Raw genomic sequence first — 20,639 nt, 5'->3', positions numbered from 1 at the left:
CTTATTTGCTGTGTTTTAACCACAACTTTATTCTGATGGGTGCTGGATTTTCAAAAAAAAACGTGCTATATTGTGAAATCCGGAAGTGTAGCTGTCTGCCGTGTCACTCATCTGCCTTCGTAACTAAAGTGGCGGATACGGAGTTTATTGAGGATGGTTATCACCTCGGTTTAAATGTACTTTTAACCGTTTCGGTAGATTTTTGTTTTTTTTTGTGATGTAACTGGGAGAACTGGAGATGGAAAAGACGACAACGTGATGGTTGGATTGACTATATTTTCGACTTGACCACTTCAGAATAAGAGCTTGTCTTTTTTTGTAGAAAGGACGGACGCAGAGCTCCGAGCTGCCAAAAAGGGGCAAAATAAAAGCAGCCGACGAGTTCACCCGTAATGAACACACTTGGTGCTCTTTTTAATTTTGTGATTGTAATTTTTGACGAAACGGCACGTGCGTTTTGTGATTGTAATGTTTGACGAAACGGCACGTGCGAAACGCTGTGCTATTTACAGAAAAATGGCAACATCTGCTGTTTTGCTTAAGTTTTGGTTGACTTACGATTTCTTACAGGTGTGAACTATTTTCATTAATCTAGACAGAAGAAAATGTTGGTTACTGTTGAATTTAAAGTTATTCTTTAATCTGTTCGAAAGGCATTCCTACAACCCGAACGTGATGACGTCAAGACGTGTCGCGTCTCCTTCCTCAAGAACTTGGACTTCTTAGGCCACTTTGGGGTCATGGCCATCACCAACTGCTGCGTGACCTCCACCTCCATTGCCATGTTTCACATCAGAGGTAAAGCACCACTCATTTTTTTTCCCCCCATTGAGTCAAGATGTTTTTTGTGACGCGTTTTCAGCTGCAGTGGTGAGCGTGCTTACCCCACAGCGACGACATCACGGTGGGACAACAAATGCAGCAAAGTGGCCTCATTATTGTCTCTTCCACCTCAGGAAGCCCTTCCTGTGTGCCAAACAAGCACTTCCCGTCTAAATTCACATCACAGTCTAGCACAGGGGTGGGCAAACTTTTTGACTCGCGGGCCGCATTGATATGACGAAATTTACGGGGGGGGGGGGGAACTATATATTTTACACGTAACAGTCCACCTGGTATTATTGTATCTGTAAAATTGTCATGCAATCTGCTATTATTTATTATTTTATATTTATATTTAAATATTTGAAAAATAAAATATAATAATTACAATAAAATTAAAATAATTATATTATGTAAAATATGCTAATATAACAATATTATATATAATTAATATAATAATTAGCATTAATCTAATAATTATAATAATCATAATAGTTCTAATTATAATAATCTAATAATAATAATAATAATTATTATTATGTGCTTGTGTCCCTTTTTTCAGGAGCACTTTGTAAACAACAGACTATGTCAAAAAACGAAATTGATAAAACCATCAAAAGGTTGGCTCAGGCCATGATGCCAGGTTGTATGTTGAGTTTAAATGAAATACTTTGGAAAGATTGGGCAGGCCGTATTCAAACACTTGGCGGGCCGGATGTGGCCCCCGGGCCGTAGTTTGCCCACCCCTGGTCTAGCATTATTAGTGATCGTAATATTTGGAGTCTACATCAAATCGGTTTAGTTAGCGTAGCAATGTGGGGTTGTCATTGGCAACGAGAAGAGCAGGCGATGTGTTCCTTCATCATATCAGCAACAGGAAAACTCAGATGGGCCCTTTCTGCTCCTTGCCCTTTGTATTACTTGCATTGTCGTCGGGAGACAAAATGACTTGTAAAGCTACATCGTTATCAAAACACCCACAAAGATCCTGCAATACTTCGATTATCTTAGCAGGGTCCTCAGGAACTGTACTAGGTTGGAATTTGATCTCTTCATGGGTCTCAACCCTCAACATTAAGAAGTGGACCCCTATAGAGCAGCTACACGCCATAACCCACACATAAAGCGTCTTAGATCTTCCAGATTCTGCACCCCGTTGTGCTGCGTTTCCAAGGATTTTTCCTGCTTCCAAACCCTGGTCTGTTTAACGCCACTGTGGTTGTTCGCACTCCCACGTCAGGATTGCATTGATGTCACAAAACTTTTTTCGAAAAAACCGCTGAAACTGAACATTAAGATCCATCCCAAACTTCTATCAGGGTTCACTTCCAAATGAACAGCTGCTATTATTTATTTTATGTTTGTATTTTAATTCAATTGTTTTTTTTGCCAAAAAGATTTATTAATTGTTATAGGATTCCATTGTCAACTTTATTGTTGTACTGTTCAATACAATTCATTTTTGAACATATGAAAATTTGAAATATTTTGGAAAGAAGAAATGTTTTATTTCTGAGATAAATTAGCATTAATTGCTATATAATTCAAATTATGGGCAGATAATGGAATCAAATCGGATTTAAAAATGAAACTATTTTCTAGATTAATCAATTACAAAAATAGTTTAAAATCGGTTGAAAACTGTGGGACCGTCCAAAAAGGGTGGAATAATAATAATAGCAAGAGGGAACGTCACAGCAGCAACAATGGAGGCACAAAGCTTGTTTGTTTTGTTGGAAAGTACTCTTTATGGTGCACTTGTTTTGCAACATTGGAAAAGTCAAAGTTGCACCTTTGGTCCATGGTGGGTTTTCATTTTTTGTTTTTAACATTTATTTCAAGAAAAGTGTGTCGTCCTGATTCCATATTTTCAATATGTCTAAGGAATGAAATCATTGTTCATACATCAACAACTACATGAAGTTTGATAACAGGGAATGAAACAAAATATTAAATTATATTTGCATACACAGCAGTCCTTTCCTCCTCCTCACCCTATGAGGAGGCTCTGTTCTCCTCGTAAGGTGACTCGTAGACCTCCATAGGGGGGCAGGTGCAAACCAGGTGCTGGTCGCCGTAGATGTCGTCAATCCTGGAAATACTTGGCCAGAACTTGGTCTCGGGGCGAATGAAGGGCTGCAACAAAAAAACAGGAGGGCATGAATAATAATTTTAGAAATGAATAACGTTTGTCCACATGATTTATTTATTCAACAAATCACAGTTCAGAATCACAAACTGTAAATGATCCAACTTTTTTTTTAATTTTGGTTGCAGAAAAGTGAAGTTTTGCCCAATGTTGTTGCAGTTCAAACGGTGGCCACATGAGGACAGCAGAGGACACTCACCAAGGGGAATGCAGCAAACTCCCTGGAGTAAGGTCTTTCCCAGGTGGAGGATGAGACGCAGGCCAGCGAGTGAGGCGCCATCTGGAAGCAAACACACAGGTAAGCAAGTCTAGGTTTGGGATCTTCAGCTGAAGTCTCCCATCGTAACAAAAACACCTTAAGGGGGTTGAGGCGAGAGTCCATCCTTCCCTCCTCGATGTCTGCGATCTCCTGGCGGATGCCCAGCAGAGCATCGCAGAACCGGTCCATCTCCGCTTTGTCCTCGGACTCGGTGGGCTCGATCATGAGGGTCCCTGCCACTGGCCACGACATTGTGGGCGCATGGAAACCTGAAAGGAAAACAAACAAGGAAAAGGTCAATTTCTGACATTGCAAAAACAAATGTTGCAACAATTAACGGCTTTCAAATTTACAATATGGATGTTTGTACATACATAGTATCTGGATCAGATTTGGATTGAACACGGTTTGAGCTTACAGATTCTTCATTTAGATTGCTTCAAAAAGGTACAATCTGGATAAGATATGTCACATGGCAAATTTGCATTGCTTCAAAATAGCCGATCTGGATTAGCTATGGATTGAAACTGATTTCAGATGAAGGATGCTACTGTTACATTCAATTAGCAAATGTGGACTGCTTCAAAAGAGACAATCTGGATCAGATATGGATCAAATACCATGATGTTGCATATACATATCAAATTTAGATTGTTTCTAAATACACAATCTGGATCAAAACAGCCCTTGCGATTGCAACTTCTGAAGTTGCATTCATATGGCAAATTTGCATTGCTTCAAAATAGACGAGCTGGATTAGATATGGATTGAAACTGATTTCAGATGAAAGATGTTAGTTGCATTCACATGGCAAATGTGGACTGCTTCAAAAGAGACAATCTGGATCAGATATGGATTGAAACCGGTTTGATATCAAATACCATGATGTTGCATATACATATCAAATTTTGATTGTTTCTAAATACACAATCTGAATCAAAACTGCCCTTGCGATTGCAACTTCTGAAGTTGCATTCACATAGAAACATTTGAATTTCTGCCAAATACACAATCTGGACTCAAACTAGTTCGAGATTAAAGATCTTAATGTTACATTCACATAGCAATTTTAAATTGCTTCCAGATACACAATCTGGATCAGATATGGATTGAATCTGCAACGTCTGACATTGCATTTACATGGTAAATTGAAATCGCTTTCAAATATACAATCTGGATTAGGTATGGATTAAAGATTGTAAAGGATGTTGCATACTGTTTGTAAACACACAATCTGGATCAGATAGGGATTATAGACTGCGTCGAGAGTACAATTTCTACATTGCATACATACACCATATTTTAATTTGGATGAGATATGGATAGAAACTGTTTTGAAACAGTTAATTTTATAACATTTTGTGTACATTCAACAGGATTCAACTGAAGTTTGCTGTGTGTTTACATAAAGGACTACTTTAGTGTGACTTCAGATTTAGGAGATTTAAAGGTTAAAAGGAATTTAAATGTCTTTGGTATTTTCAGATGAAATCCTCACTAAATGCCGGCCTGGATGTCCCAAATAAGCCAATAAAATCAGCACAGTTAAGACCCTAAGCTCCTTGGGGGAGGTAAAAAAACCCAAGTCTGACCGTAATCCTGGAGCCTCTTGGCCACGTCCACGGCCTCCACGTTGGCGGTCTTTTTGAAAGGCCTGACGTCCAGAATGAACTCGTGGGCTACAAAGCCTGTTCACACAGAGCATGTCAGAATGTATGCCGTACATTTTGGACTTCCAGCTCCCTACTTCCCTACCTTTGGCTCCTCTGAAGAGGATCTTGTAGTGACCCTCCAACCTCTTGGCCATGTAGTTGGCATTGAGGATGGCCATCTCTGTGGCGTGAATCAGACCCTTGGAGCCCATCATCTAAACGAAAAAAAAGCACCAAGAAGCTTCATGCCTACTCGCACCGTACGGTCGCCATTGTGTCTGGCCTGACCTTGATGTAGGCCCAGGAGATGGGCAGGATGGCGCTGGAGCCCCAGGGGGCGGCGCTGATGGTGCCCAGCGAGCTGCTGCTGTTGACCGAGCACATGGAGACCACCGGGTGGCTGGGCAGGAAGGGGGCCAGGTGGGCTTTCCTGGTGAAGGAAGTAAAGTGTGTGTGAAGAGACCGATGGAGGCTTTTGGGGGTGGGGCAATGATAATGTTAACGTACACGCCGATGGGGCCCATGCCGGGTCCTCCTCCCCCATGAGGGATGCAGAAGGTCTTGTGCAGGTTGAGGTGGGACACGTCTGAGCCGTAATCCCCGGGACGGCATACACCCACCTGTGGCGCGGTGAACAAAGAAACTGACATGCAAACACGGTAAACACGGTACACACGGTACATCTGCACCATCAAACCACACAATTTTCATGAAGCTCTTCTTCTGGATCTGGTTACATTGGGCAGGTGTCCCTAACAAAGCGACCAGCCGCCATTCTTTAATTGAATAGCAAACAAAAGGTCGGCTTCCGGTTCAGAGTCAACCTGGCAGTAGCAGACGGCTCAAAGCACAAGATAACACACGCATGTTCGGGTGTACAACCTTTGACCCCAGAGCTGTCTTGGAACTCGCTCTCACCTGCGCATTCATGTTGGCCCCGTCCAGGTACACCTGGCCACCGTGCTGGTGAATCAGGTCGCATATGTCCTGGATGTGCTCCTCAAAGACGCCAAAGGTGGAGGGGTACGTGATCATCATGGCCGCCAGGTTGACCTTGTGTTTGTCCACCTGGAACAAACAGGATGCGGGAGGTCCTCATAAACAGCATAGCGCTTTTCTGACAGTGGATCTTTGACTTGCATTTTTGCCATATGTCCTCAAAAATGGGCGAGGGCTGTTGTCATATATAGAGGATCTTTGACTTGCATTTTTGCCATATGTCCTCAAAAATGGGCGAGGGCTGTTGTCATATATCGAGGATCTTTGACTAGCATGTTTGCCAGATGTCCTCAAAATGGGCAAGGGCTGTTTTGTCATATATAGAGGATCTTTGACTAGCATGTTTACCATATGTCCTCAAAAATGGGCGAGGGCTGTTGTCATATATAGAGGATCTTTGACTAGCATGTTTGCCGTATGTCCTCAAAAATGGGCGAGGGCTGTTGTCATATGGAGGATCTTTGACTTGCATTTTTGCCATATGTCCTCAAAAATAGGAGAGGGCTGTTGTCATATGGAGGATCTTTGACTTGCATTTTTGCCATATGTCCTCAAAAATAGGCGAGGGCTGTTGTCATGTATAGAGGATCTTTGACTAGCATGTTTGCCGTATGTCCTCAAAAATGGGCGAGGGCTGTTGTCATATATAGAGGATCTTTGACTAGCATTTTTGCCATATGTCCTCAAAAATGGGCGAGGGCTGTTGTCATATATACAGGATCTTTGACAAGCATTTTGCCATATGTCCTCAAAAAGGAGAGAGGGCTGATGTCATATAGAGGCTCTTTGACTGGCGTTTTTGCAGTAGAGCACTCCTGCCATAGAGGATTGACTCTTTCATATAAAGTGCAAGATCTTTGACCATTGTTTTTGCAGGACAATATAGATCCCTAAATAGCAGAGCACTCCTGATCTATAAAGGATCTTTGACAATATCCAAGAGGTCCCTCGTGGAGTCTGCGGTTTTTTAGTTGAAATTCATTCAACTGTAATGTCAGCCAATCAGCAGCCGACCTGCTTTGTTGCCCTCAGGTTTCATGGGATCTTTTGCCAGCACACAAGCAAGGCTGACGATATCATCGTCGGACCAGTATGGAAATATGCTTGGCTGAGTGGCTATGCTAGGCTAACAGGCTATCATCCTACCAGAGCTTTGAGGTGGGCCAGGTCAATGTTGCCGTCTTTGTCCACCTCCACCACCTGGACCTTCATGCCCGCCATCTGAGCGCTGGCTGGGTTTGTGCCATGGGCCGACTTGGGAATCAGACACACCTGCAGCACAAAGCAAACAATCGACTCTCACTCTCTGGTGTGTTGACACTTATGCAAGCCTGACTCAACTTCCTGTTGCGAGTATCTCGGCGGAATTCGGACAGCAGCAGCCATGACCTTAGCATGTAAGTGGCCTGCAGGTCACCAATTGATCGGACGCCGTATTAAGGTGACATTGCACTCCAGAGAGCGGGGGCACTTAGACACTGAAAAAACACCTAATATGGAGGCCTGAAAGCAGGCAATAGCAGGACGCCAAACCTTTGTCAACCTGGACTTCGACTGTTTCAAGGACAGGACCACCCCCCACCCGAAACCCCCCCTACACACAATATATTTTAAAAAGACAACATTATGCAGGATAAGTGCAAACAGCTGAGTCAGCTGCTCTTTAATCTCAGGGGGCGTCTTATCAGAGCGCTGGCCAATCAGCGCTGTGGGATAGCGTAGGACTCTGATAGGTGAGTGAGTGAAACGTGTTCCATTGTGATGTCAAAGCGACCCGTTGTAGCGCATGTAGACCATAAATGTGACGCTGATAAGGATTATGCTGCTTTCTCTGTCAAGTCTGTGCCCCAAGAACACACCGATGCATTTGGTGGGAACAAAAACAGTCCCATCAAGTTCAATACAACACTGCACTTTTATTTAGGTCAAGTGGCTAAAGTAAACTTAATCAACCTACATAAGGCCACACTTATGGGGGGGGGGGGGGGGGGCAAAAGATTTCAGAATATTGTATTTCTATTCATATACAAATAATCCAAAGGGAAAAAAGGAGCAATGGTACGAAACAAACGTACAAACAAAAAGTCGAAACGTTCCAAGAATAAAAGCTGTAATATAATGTTACAAAAATCCCTGTCGGTCGTAAAGTAATGTATTGTTGTGAGGACAAAGTCATATCGTTACCAGCGCTAAACCTGAAAGTCGTCCATCACCACTTTGTGTTTCGAATTTCGCGGCTTCACTCTCACCGTTTTTCAAAAATCTATTCATGAGTAAATCATGCCGTTTCATGATTGATTACAGTCACAAAATATGCATTTTGAAGCAAATTTTCAGGCCAAAAAAATGTTAAATTAACTCAAGTACAAGGCATTCCAAGTGAAAACGCCGTTAATGAGCTGTAACAATGTTACGTAATGTTCGGCCAGACTTGATCGCTGCAGCAAGAGGCATTTATTGCAGGTTGAAATGATCTCACAACAGGCACAATAATCCGTAATAAAAATTCTTACCAAAAATACGAGCTACTGTTTTAGCTAGTAAAACACACCAAGCTAAAACTCAACTCTGAACCCCCCGACGTCACTTCATGTCCACCACCGATTCTGCTCTCCTACAAGATAAACTGTGGCTTATTTACTCGTATTAGGTCTACTATACTGGGTAGTAGGAGTGTAAAGGTGACCATAGGGGTGCTAGTTCATGTCTAAGAGGGCTCTACTAAAGTTAAAACCGTATTTAAAAAGGTTGTAAACAGGTTTTTTGTGCTCTGTGAAAATTCACTCATCAAGGTCGGGTCTGGAACCAATTAACCACAATAAACGAGGGATTAAAATAGAATAAAAGTTGTAATTTAATGTGATGAAAATTGTAAAATAATACACAGTTATGAGAAAAAAGTCGTAAGAATACCACAAAAGAAAGAGTCGTATTGAGGAGCGAAGTCATAAAGTTGCAAGACTGAAGTCGAAAGAAATAACAACAAAAGGAACTTAATCAAATGTAAACCCGATAAAGTCAAAACATTACAAGATAAAAGCTGCATCTTTGAAAGGAGCAAATTTACATGATTAGTTGAAATGTTCATACGTCCTAACAATTATAACAAATTCATTCATTCATTCATTTTCTACCGCTTTTTCCTCACAAGGGTTGCGGAGGTGCTGGAGCCTATCCCAGCTGTCTTTGGGCGAGAGGCGGGGTACACCTTGTAACCCTGGACTGGTGGCCAGCCAATCACAGGGCACATACAGACAAACAACCATTCACACTCACATTCATACCTATGGACAATTTGGAGTGGCCAATTAACCTAGCATGTTTTTGGAATGTGGGAGGAAACCGGAGTACCCGGAGAAAACCCACACATGCACGGGGAGAACATGCAAACTCCACACAGAGATGGCCGAGGGTGAAATTGAACCCTGGTCTCCGAGCTGTGAGGTCTGCGCGCTAACCACTCGACTGCCGTGCCGCCCACAACAAATTCATATCACGCAAAAAAAAGATAAAACAATAAAGTTGTAGTAGAATGTTTACAATTACTATGGAGAACTGAGCAATAACACAATTGTGGAACTTACACTTCTCGAGGTCTCTCCCTTTGAGTTCAGGTAGGCCTTGATGGCCGCCAGGCCGGCGTATTCTCCCTGAGCACCACTGGAACACAAAGCAAGCACGCCATGGTCAGGAAACCGAACCATGTTCAGCAGAACCAGCCAAATCAAAACCGCTGACCTGTTAGGCTGGAAGGAGATCTTGTCATAGCCCGTCACCTCACAGAGGTCCTTCTCCAGCTGCTTGAAGAGCTTCTGGTAGCCCTCAGCTTGGTCCAGAGGCACGAACGGGTGAATGTTGGCAAACTCCCTCCAGGTGATGGGCTAAACACAAAATGTGGACAAATGTGTCATTTTAACATCATTCACCGGCAACTGGCAATGGAGCTCAGGACTCACCATGAGCTCTGAGGAACTGTTCAGCTTCATGGTGCAAGAGCCCTGGGGTCAGATGTTGAAAAACAGTCACCATTGCATCATCATTACTGGTTTATACTGGTTTATACTGGTGCTGGACTTTGTTCTCACCAGTGGGATCATACTGTGCACCAGCGAGATGTCTTTGTTCTCTAGACGCTTCATGTAACGTACGATGTTTGTCTCTGAGTGGTAACTGAGGAGCCAAAGCCAAACTCCAGTTAGCGAAATGCTAGCTAAGGCTACATGGGATGCTACATGCAAAGTAAAGGCTGACTGCTCATTTTTCTATCATCATGAGCTACTACAAGATATTAGGAGGCCAAGTCTTTATTTATGGCCCTGGTAAGGATTAAAGTTCACATTAGCGACTGACACTAAAACTTGTTAGCTTAGCGAAACAATGACTTGTTAGATAACATGTGCTATTGTGTAATAGATAACGTTCGCATGGAAGGCTAGTTAATGACAGGGTTGACTGGCTTTAAAAGCATGCTACGCTAACTTGGTATCGGTTGAACAAAGGGGTGTAACAGTTGACAATACAGACTCTGATTCGACAACAAGGCAAAGTTCAAACTCCAACCTGTTGAAGACCTGATGGGTTAGGAACTTGCTCGTCCTCTTGAAAGGACTTCCCAAGATGCCCTTTGACCGTTCACCCATCTGCTCAGCGATCAGCTCCTAAAAACCGACAGCAAAACGGCTGCTGATGGTAGAATCCAAGGCCAAAAACAAGTCATTGCATAAGCTGAAGCATCTTTGACGTACGGCGGAGGATTCACAGCCAAAGACCCAGAGCAGGTCGTCCAAGTCTCGTTCAGTCACGGTCTCGTCCAGCGATACACCCAACTATAAGGACACAAACATGAAATAAGGCAAACCAAAACAACACAAAAAAATCCAGAAACAACCAAACCAGACCCCAATATTTCCACAAGTGAATGGTGCTCGTTCAAGTCAGCCAAGATCCAAAACCCACCAACGCCCTCCGAGTCTTGACTCAAGGGTGACGCCTGGGGTATCCCCAACCAGCTGAAGTATGTTCCTCAACATTAGATCTACAGACCTGCCGTTTATTCACCTTGCCTCAGAACCCAGGGGATTCAAGTCTCTAGCTCTGTTAAGCCCTGGGTTCTCCTCCGAAGTAGGAAAATGCGTAGGCCGAGTTAAATTCACAGATTACACATCGATGTTATTCATGACAACCCAAAAGTAACACAGAAAATTCCTGGGTTCCAGCCAGTGTAAAGAAAGGTTTAGTCTGAACCCCATTAGGAGTCTACCTATGGACCATAATAGCATTCCAAAATCTTGTATGGGTCAAACAGAACTGGGCTGTAGGATGCCTCATGGACTCCTCCCTGGTGATGTGTTCTTGGCACATGTGACCAAGAAGAGGACTCAAGTCTCAAGACCTCCGTCTCCCTCTGGAACCACATGAGGTGGTCTGGAAAAGCAAAGACCATACTGTTTTTGCATCCAAGACCGGGATAATTAGAATGACATGAAAGGCAGGTGGGGCGGCACCGTGTTCGAGTGGTTAGCGCACAGACCTCACAGCTAGGAGACCAGGGTTCAATTCCAACCCTCGGCCATCTCTGTGTGGAGTTTGCATGTTCTCCCCGTGCATGCGTGGGTTTTCTCCGGGTACTCCGGTTTTCTCCCACATTCCAAAAACATGCTAGGTTAATTAGCCACTCTAAATTGTCCATAGGTATGAATGTGAGTGTGAATGGTTGTTTGTCTATATGTGCCCTGTGATTGGCTGGCGACCAGTCCAGGGTGTACCCCGCCTCTCGCCCGAAGACAACTGGGATAGGCTCCAGCACCCCCCAGGTAGATGGTTGAGGTGTCTCAATTGGAAAGGCCTTCAGAGGTCTTGCCGTGTTCAAGCATTCTGAATTCTTAAAAACCCGAAGTGATCAAGTCCTCACCAGTCCCTCAGAGTAGACCCTCAGGTTGATCTGCCTCTGCGCGGCTCTCTCCAAGATGTCCTTGGCTGCCACGCCACAGTTGATTTTGAGTGTGTCGAAGAACATCTCACTGTGCAGCCGATGCCCTGCTCTCTTCAGACCTGAACCACGGTAAAACCACCATTATGTTCAATCTTTACTTTCCCAGTCCAACTTAGCATAACAACCTTACCCTCGGCAAGAATCAGGGTCGCGTTGTGCGTCCTCTCTGCAATGTGTTTGAGTCCTTGGGGGCCGTGGTAGAGTGCGAACATTGCAGCCATGTTGGCCAGCAGAGCCTAGTTGTTGGAGGTTTGGACAGTGTAAGAAAGTCCATATGGTCCCCAAACAGGACTGAAGAAGCATTACCTGAGCTGTGCAGATGTTGCTGGTTGCTTTGTCTCTCCGAATGTGCTGCTCTCGAGTCTGCAGCGCGAGCCGGTACACTTCCTTGCCCGCTGCATCCCTGAAGTGTCAACACAACCTTTGTAACACTTCGTCTGGTTTGTTCCTCTCCTGTGGGCCAGTGAGTCTACGTGTCCCCACCTGGTGACCCCAACCATTCTGCCGGGCATCATCCGGACCAGGTTTTCTCTGACGGAGAAGAAGGCAGCGTGAGGACCCCCGTAGCAAAGAGGGACTCCGAACCTCTGGGAGCTTCCGAGCGCAATGTCCACCCCAAACTCGCCGGGAGGACGCAGCACACAGAGTGCCAGAAGGTCAGTGGCGCAGCAAGCTAAAGCCTGGAAATGTGCAGAAGAGCTCAGGGTCAATTCTGGGCTTTCACAATCCTGCGGTTTCATTTGGTCTTACTCCGCCCTTATGTGCACGGTCCACGAGGGAGGTGAAGTCCTCCACTCGGCCGTCAGTATCGGGATATTGAAACAACACGCCGCTGATGTCTTTCCCGCTGAAGTCCATCTCGTGAGGCAGCTTCAGCACCGTCTTGACTCCAATGTAACTGAAACAGAGGAGAAGCAACATTGGTGGAGCTGCGTGGGACAGACCGCTTTAGCCAGAGAGTCCTTTACTTGGCTCTGGTCTGCACCACAGCAATGGTCTGAGGGTGACAACGCGGGTCAATGTAGAAGGTTCTTCTTTTGTTCTGTCTGGGAGGAGAACACATGGGGGTCACATACCTCTTGACGAAAACCCGGGATATGTGGAAAGGCTAATAATACCTGTGGCAGAGCTGCATGGCCTCGGCGCCGGCTGTCCCCTCGTCCAGCAGCGAGGCGTTGGCCATGGACAGGCCTGTGATGTCACAGATCATAGTCTGGTAATTTAGGAGAGACTCCAGCCGGCCTTGGGACACCTCAGGCTGGTAGGGTGTGTACTGGGTCACCCTGAGGACAACGAATAGAAAAGCTCATGGATTGTAAGGCTGGCCTCTGGTCTCTCTAAGCAGGAGACGATCATGATGCATTTGGTCTTTTTGGGTCGGAGTACCAAGTGTGCCATATCTTGAACCCAAAAGAGCTTTGCGTCGTTCGAAAAGTTTCAGACTATTTTGAGAGCAACTTGGCTAGCAAGACAGGCTAACCATCACTACTCCAAACTTCAAAGTTACCGACCAATAGGCTTCTGTTGAGGTCGAGGGGGTCACCAACAAGTATTGATGAGATAAAAGCCACATTGACACAAAGTGGGTCACTAAAGAACGTGAATTCGTAAACAAATGGAAGAAAGTGGTTGGACTGGAAGCAAAAGTAGATGCCTCAGAAAAGTACATTTATGAAAGTTGATGCTGTGGAACAATCCACGCTCATGAACAATGTGATTGTGACTGGGCCCCACATTACACGCAGGTCTTATGCCAGCACGGGTGATCACGGGATGAGAACAAGAAAGAGGTTGCTTCAACAGACCAATCAAAAGGGAGTGCACGTGGGTGTAAGCGACATTACATATTTCGATGTCTCGCAACAAAGTTTTCTCACCTAAAATGGCACGGCTGGGAAGAAGCATGAAGAAATGTCTGCACAAATGAACATCTGACATTGCTAAGAAGGCACGCTACTTAAGGAAGCAGGGGAAACTACTTGAGCTCCAACTCTAAGACCTACATCAAGGATGTGTACATATTGAAGATTACATCGCCTCAACCACGAAAATAGAAGACATGAGGTTGCAGACCAAACGCAGTAAATGCATTTTCGCGATGTAGGATTCAATATTAATAAATGGGTTAATTACTTTGAGCATAGAAGCCTGTTTAGGACTTTCTATTATTCCAGCCCTGTAGACATTGAATAACACCCCTATAGTCACCTTTACACTCCTATTATTCTTTGTTTACGTTGCATTACACGAGTAATTTTTGAAAAATGTTTCAAACCGAGTGGGGAAAAAGGACAAAGCAGCCGAAAACTTACCACTTCCACACTTCCTGTTTCATACATTACTGAAGCCTGGTGACCAGAATACTCTATAAACTGACCAACCAGAGTGAGATAATCAATGTTCATGAGTGACTCGTGAATTGTGTGATTCAGTCACACTTTTTGCTGCAGCTTTATTACAAATTAAAAATTACACAATTACACAAAAATACACAAAATTAAATTAATTACTATTGTTACTTCAATTTTAATCAAAGTTTAAATGACCGTTTGTTGAATTTCCAGATCCATCCATCCATTTTCCTCCGCTTGTCCGGGTCGCTGGGGCAGCAGTCTCAGTAGGGAAGCCCAGACTTCCCGGTCCCCGGTCACCTCCTCCAGCTCCACCGGGAGGACACCAAGGCGTTCCCAGGCCAGCTGTGAGACATAATCCCTCCAGCGTGTCCTAGGTCTGCCCCGGGGCCTTTTCCCGGCTGGGCATGCCCGGAACACCTCACCAGGGAGGCGTCCGGGAGGCATCCGGACTAGATGCCCGAGCCACCTAAACTGACTCCTCTCGATGTGAAGGAGAAGCGGCTCTACTCTGAGCCCCTCCCGGATGACTGAGCTCCTCACCCTATCTCTTAGGGTGAGTCCGCCTGTATCCGCCATCTCATTCTTTCGGTCATGACCCAAAGCTCATGACCATAGGTGAGGGTGGGAACATAGATCTACCGGTAAATTGAGAGCTTTGCCTTCCGGCTCAGCTCTCTTTTCACCACGACGGTCCGGTACAGCGACCGCATTACTGCCAAGGCTGCGCCAATCCGTCTGTCGACCTCAGGCTCCCACTTTCCCTCACTCGTGAACAAGACCCCGAGATACTTAAACTCCTCCACCTGGGGCAGGACCTCATTCCCAACCCGGAGGGAGCACTCCACCCTTTTCCGACTGAGAACCATGGCCTCTGATTTGGAGGTACTGAGTCTCATCCCAGACGCCTCATCCCAGATTTACTGATGCAATGTTTTTTTTATTCCAACTTGTTTAGAATATCGAATATCTGGAACAAATGCACCATACCATAGCCCCCCAGAAAAGGTGTCGGGGCTACTTGATTCCAGAGCCTTAATCTTGTTGTGGTGGGGCCATCCTTTTGTGCTGACTCCCATTAAACACCACTTTTGAGCGTGATCGGTTCATTCCACACACCGCCACATTCACAGTTAGAAGACGTGTTCACACTTACGCAACCACATCGTCATGTTTATTTCTACTTCCCCTCTGTGGAGAAAAAAAATTGAGAAATTGTGTAAATATCTTGGTGACACTTTTTTATATGACAAAACCCTGGCGGGTGAACAGGGATGTGTTGACTTTTTGGAAGTTCAGTAGAACTTATGCCAAGAAGCCTTGTAAGTGGACTTTTTGACCGCTGGTGACAAAGTGTGTCAGAGAAATCAAACCTTTAGGCTCAAGTCACCAGAGTGGAAGTGGATGGGAAGTCGGTGGCTTACCAGCCGGCATTCTCCAGCAGGTTCCGCTGGATGGGCGGCGGCACGGAACAGTTGTAGTAGCCCATGCCGATGTAGGAACGCCAGACCTTGTTTTTGGATGCGATCTTGTGCAGCGACTCCAGGACTTCATTCTCACCTGAGTAGATGAATTGATCATGAATATGTTAAAAATCTATTATGAACAGAAGTTCACGGATATCCTGCAAAACCTGCATCAGAGCCGTGACACACGATTTGGTGAGAGGCTGCAGTAGTCATGTGAGATTACATTTAGGGCACAGTGGTTCTCAACTGGTAAGTCCCGGACCCAAAAGTGGGTCACGGATCCGATCTGGCTGGGTCACAGACAAGGAATCGAAAATGACATTAAAATATGTAATATACAACCAATGTTTGAGAAGTCTGCAAGATTTTAGTCATCTTCCAGTTTTACAGTATGTAAAACTGTAGAAAATTAAAAAATAATTACATGACTTAAGTGTAGAAATTTGACTTAAGTAACTTAAATAAAAATGACAAAAGTGTACAAAAATGTTTTAAGTGTAAAAATGCCTTTTAAAAAAAATGACAAAAAAACTTAAAAATGTAAAAACACAACTTAAATAAAAGTGACAAGTGTAAAAAATGTATTTAATTAAGTTTAAAAATATATTTTAAAATAAATGACAAAAAAAATATAAAAACACAACTTAAATAAAGGTGACTTAAATAAAAATGACAAAAGGCCAAACAATTTAGTGTAAAAAACTTGATTTAATTAGGCGTAAAAATACATTTTAAAATAAATGACAAAAAATATATATATAAAAACACAACTTTAATAAAAGTGACTTAAAAATGACAAAAGGGTAAAAATGTAGTGTAAAAATTGATTTAATTAAGCGTAAAAATACATTTTAAAATAAATGACAAAAAACCCTTAAAAATGTAAAAACACAACTTAATTGAGTGACTTCAATAAAAATGACAAAAGTGTAAAAAATATATTTAATTAAGTATGAAAATACCTTAAAAATAAATTTCAAAACAAATTTTTTAAACTTCAAATTTGACACACACGTGCTTTCCAGTCCCCGGAAGTCGTGTACCAAATTTTGTGTTGATCTGAGTAAGCATCCTCAATTTACAGTGGGTGTTTTGTAGTGGAATGATGGGCTTGTCAGAAAAAGAACATTTGCATGCAAGAGTTAACTTACACAAACATGACAGTCATGTGAGGGAGGGGTATTTCCAAACTATCGCTTCATCTGCAAAAACATCTCCTTCCCGCAGATGACTTCCGCTTTCACTTTGACTCAACTCTGCAGGTCAACACCGCCACACAATCCTCATTTCCCTGCCTTTATGCCAAATTATTTGACAAGCAGCACATTCTCCATCACGTGTGAAGCTGCAGAACTAACAGGATGAAATATAAAAAAAGATTTGTGCCGTACGTCATCACAAAGAGGCCCATCAAAGCCGATTAGAGATGGGGGGGAAGCGAGAGTGGAAATGAGGACATTTTTGTTTGCAAACATCCAGAGAAGAGCTTGATCCATATACAGCGTGGGCTCTTTCTCTTTTTTTTACCCGACTGAGAGCTTTGCCAAGCACGGCTGAGATTCCTTTAGCCTTTCTGGTTGCCTAGCAACGCCAAGGCATGGACAATGGCGCCCCATCTGAACTACTACTGCTTCAGGAAGACGCCAAGTGCATATTTACAGGCAAATAACAGTTGCTCTAACAAACTCTAACAAAGTTCTAAGTTGTTTTTTTATGTGATTTTAACATGTTTGGCTTGTGTGTGTGCTTCAGCAAAAATGGCTGGATGGCGGCCTGACTCGGAGCCATCCGGGGGGTCCTTTCTTTTGTTGCCCAGCAGAGAATCTCCAATGCTGGCTTTACAAAATCCCCCCCTCCCCTTTCCCGACAAAAAGCTGAACAAGCAAAAAAAAAAAAAAAAAACAGCCGAGCTTCCTGCTTTGTTGTTGCATTGCGAAACCTGCATGGCTGTGAGGACGGGGGCGGGACCAAAACACCAGGTGACTCCTTCCCTTTTAAAAAGGTTAATCATTCCTACTGTTGCATTTATGGCCGCCGCGTCCATAAAAGCAGCTGCCATATGTCAATACCGAGCAATAACCTCTCATACTGAGTCGTTAAATATACTGTAGTAAATATACTGTAATACTGCAGCAGGGACAAAACAAGGGGTACGGTAAACTTTATACACAAGTTATAAAAACATTATAAATGACCAAATTATAAAGTGAAAATTGCTTTCAGCTGTTGAATAAAGTATAATAACAGAGCTGAATATGCACAAGGAACCTGTTCTATCATAAATACCTGCCAATTTTGTATACCTGCATAAACTGGAAGGTCGCCCCAGGACACTGGTTCATGAAACCGACAAGAACGAGATGACATTTTAACTTTACTTTCAAGAAAAGTACAATTCAAAAATATGACAGTATATTGCAATCCATGAAGTGAATACCGCCGGCCACGGGATGTTTACAGACACTCCGAAAATCCCAATAATATCTTAATTATGCACGTATGTGTGGTCTAATTAAACAGATAGACAAAGAAAACGATGGGTGGATACTTTTATCAGTCATGAACCTAACTCTTACTGCAAAAGTACAATTTAATGCATTTAAGAACGCTTGGAAATCCCAGAAAATACATTTTGACGCTCAAAACGGGAATTGTGATTCAAATGTTGAGCTACTAAAACACCGTAAAAATTAGCGTATTTCACACATAGTTGCAAATGTGATTACCGTATTTTCTGGACTATAAGTCACACTTTTTTCATAGGTTGGCTGCTCCTGCGACTTATACTCCAGAGCGACTTATAAAGGAAAAAACTGTTCCATAAACACTGGACACCTTTTGTGTTCATGTTTATTTTTGGTGTAGCTGAATAAGCATTGTGTTAGCATATCTTACACCTATTCAGCCTGTTCTCTATTCTTTTATTGTTACAACTTGCCTTCCAAGAGGACGTAATGTCTGTTTTGGTCAAGTAGTTTGGAAAATAAATTACCCACAAAAAATACCACTTATACTCCAGTGCGACTTATGGATGTTTTTTTCTACCTAATGATGCATTTTTGGCCTTGTGTGACTTTTATACTCTGGAGTGACTTATAGTCCAGAAAATACATAGTTTGTAAAATAAATTACCCGCAAAAATGCGACTTATACTCCAGTGCGACTTATGTATGTTTTTTTCTTATAATGCATTTTTGGCCTTGTGCGACTTATACTCTGGAGTGACTTATAGTCCAGAAAATACGGTAATCATGATTAAGTGGAAAAATGATTCATTTAATTCACATTTTTAATCATTTGACGGCCCAATTTTTTTATCTTGTGACACTGCTATATTGTAAAATTATGCATTTTTATGAATTTTTGAAACAAAGGGTCTCGTAAAAAGGTTAATATTTTGAACTCCCGAGATAGCTAAAAGGTCAAAACATGACATGATGCAGTGCAAACCGCAATCATAATAATGGAGGGTGTTCAACATGCATCCTGGAGGGAGGGGGGGGGGCATTTTTAGCATGCAGCTCATTTGATGAAATGAATTATTGTGATGAATCTTGGCTATTTTCTTCAGCTAAATTAGCATATATTGACCTACATTGGATTGGTTTTAGCATGTGTAATGTACACAATGTGCCATGTGCCCCCCCCCTCTCACAGTTGCATCCTTTCCATTTTTCTGTAAAAAATTTGGACCCCCTTCAAGAATAATCTGTGGCGTCACCCAATTGCTGTTGAATTTGGTTAAATTGTGATGGGGGGCGGGGGGGGGGGTAACGGAGCTACTGTATGTTATCATGATTTGTACAAACTGTTAGTGTTTGAAGAGGGGGGTGGGGAGCAGGCAGATTACACCCGTGTCACCTTATTAGGAGCCCCCTCGGCTGTGATGTAATGTGACCGCTGGAACCAGATTGAACTGGACTTGGGACCCGGAGGGCTCCAGGCGAAACTTTACACTCCACTTGCCATCCTCCTATGAGCCCCCCCATCCGCAGATTGGTGCCGCTCGCCCACTTTTTCGGCGAAAACAACTCCAAATATGTTCAAAGGAAGACTTAAGCAAAGGGGGGGCCGAGCGCAGACAACAATGGAGCCGCAACCTACATTTCAACATCACCTCAGTACAAAATGTTTTTCTTTTAAAAAAGAAAGCGACAGAGCGATGCGTGAGCGGGTGGTGCGTTTAATGCGTTGGGAATAACGAGTAGGAATAATAAAAATAGTAAACTTACACACTGGGTCATCCAGCTTCATGCTCTGCCTCATGCGGATGGTGGATGGCACCGTGCTTTCTATCAGCTGCTCGATGGACTGGTGGAAAGGAGGATAGATGTTTTTTTTTAACATTAAACATAAAAAGATGAGATGAGGTGTTTGTTGTTGCTGCTGCTGCTGCTGCGTACCTCCAGTCCCAGCACGTCCAGCATGTCCCTCTTCTCCCGCTCACCTGGCCCGATGTGCCGCTCGGCAAAGTCGTCATGCCTGGGAAGGATTCTCTCGATGCGCCGGGAGCACACGGATGCGGAGGTCCGCACACCCCGCGTTGCCAGGGACGCCCAGCCGCCACCGGTGGAGCCTGAACCCCGGCAGCCGGGCTTCCAGAGCACGCGGCTCTTGGCAGCCACATTCCCGCGTCCGGCGCTTCGGCTCGCCGACTTGGTCGCGAAGATGCCCCACGACTTGGCGCAGCTTTGCATCTTGTTTAAAAATAATACATAAAATAAAAACAAACTCGGCGACGGCAAAGTTGGAGAACCCCGGCAGAGTGCGACTTGATCCCCGCAGGAGGAGTGAGACTCTACCGCTGCTGCTGCTGCTGGCGGATCACTTCTATCCGGACTTTATACAAGTGCAAGTTGCTCAAGAGCTGGCCAATCGGCGTGTAGGAGCATAGTGACGTCACGACGAGCGCAAGTTAAACAGCTGCTCAACTTCCTCACGTGCCC

The 20,639-nt window shown here is 43.8% G+C and overlaps 1 protein-coding gene across 1 annotated transcript; it reads right to left on the bottom strand.

Moving 5' to 3' along the window:
* Nucleotides 1–2,543: 2,543 nt before the first annotated feature.
* gldc (glycine dehydrogenase (decarboxylating)) lies at nt 2,544–20,513 on the bottom strand. Its single transcript, XM_058069744.2, has 25 exons — nt 20,097–20,513; nt 19,926–20,004; nt 15,649–15,784; nt 12,992–13,156; nt 12,842–12,919; nt 12,624–12,771; nt 12,357–12,553; nt 12,180–12,276; nt 12,004–12,109; nt 11,793–11,932; nt 10,627–10,707; nt 10,442–10,539; nt 9,967–10,051; nt 9,838–9,879; nt 9,620–9,762; nt 9,466–9,541; nt 7,028–7,153; nt 5,801–5,950; nt 5,390–5,502; nt 5,171–5,312; nt 4,986–5,097; nt 4,823–4,918; nt 3,327–3,499; nt 3,171–3,251; nt 2,544–2,958 (listed from the first exon to the last, which is right to left on the bottom strand). The coding sequence occupies exons 1-25, from the start codon at nt 20,388–20,390 to the stop codon at nt 2,818–2,820; spliced, it is 3,099 nt and encodes a 1,032-aa protein (XP_057925727.2). The 5' UTR covers nt 20,391–20,513; the 3' UTR covers nt 2,544–2,817.
* Between the last annotated feature and the right edge of the window lie 126 nt (nt 20,514–20,639).

This window comes from Doryrhamphus excisus, linkage group LG3 (assembly GCF_037039965.1).
Source record: "Doryrhamphus excisus strain RoL-2023G ecotype Guam linkage group LG3, RoL_Dexc_Guam_v1.1, whole genome shotgun sequence".
Taxonomy (NCBI): Eukaryota; Metazoa; Chordata; class Actinopteri; order Syngnathiformes; family Syngnathidae; genus Doryrhamphus; species Doryrhamphus excisus.
The sequence above is the reverse complement of the archived record's forward strand: the minus strand, read 5'-3'. Positions and strand labels throughout refer to the sequence as shown.

Bases quoted from the DNA above. Each gene is read 5' to 3' on its own strand.
- gldc (XM_058069744.2), bottom strand. From the start codon at position 20,390: ATGCAAAGCTGCGCCAAGTCGTGGGGCATCTTCGCGACCAAGTCGGCG. The intron at 20,005-20,096 runs GTACGCAGCAGC...CCTTTCCACCAG, and splicing joins TGGACGTGCTGGGACTGGAG to TCCATCGAGCAGCTGATAGA. The intron at 12,772-12,841 runs GTAAAGGACTCT...CCTCTGTTTCAG, and splicing joins GTGGTGCAGACCAGAGCCAA to TTACATTGGAGTCAAGACGG.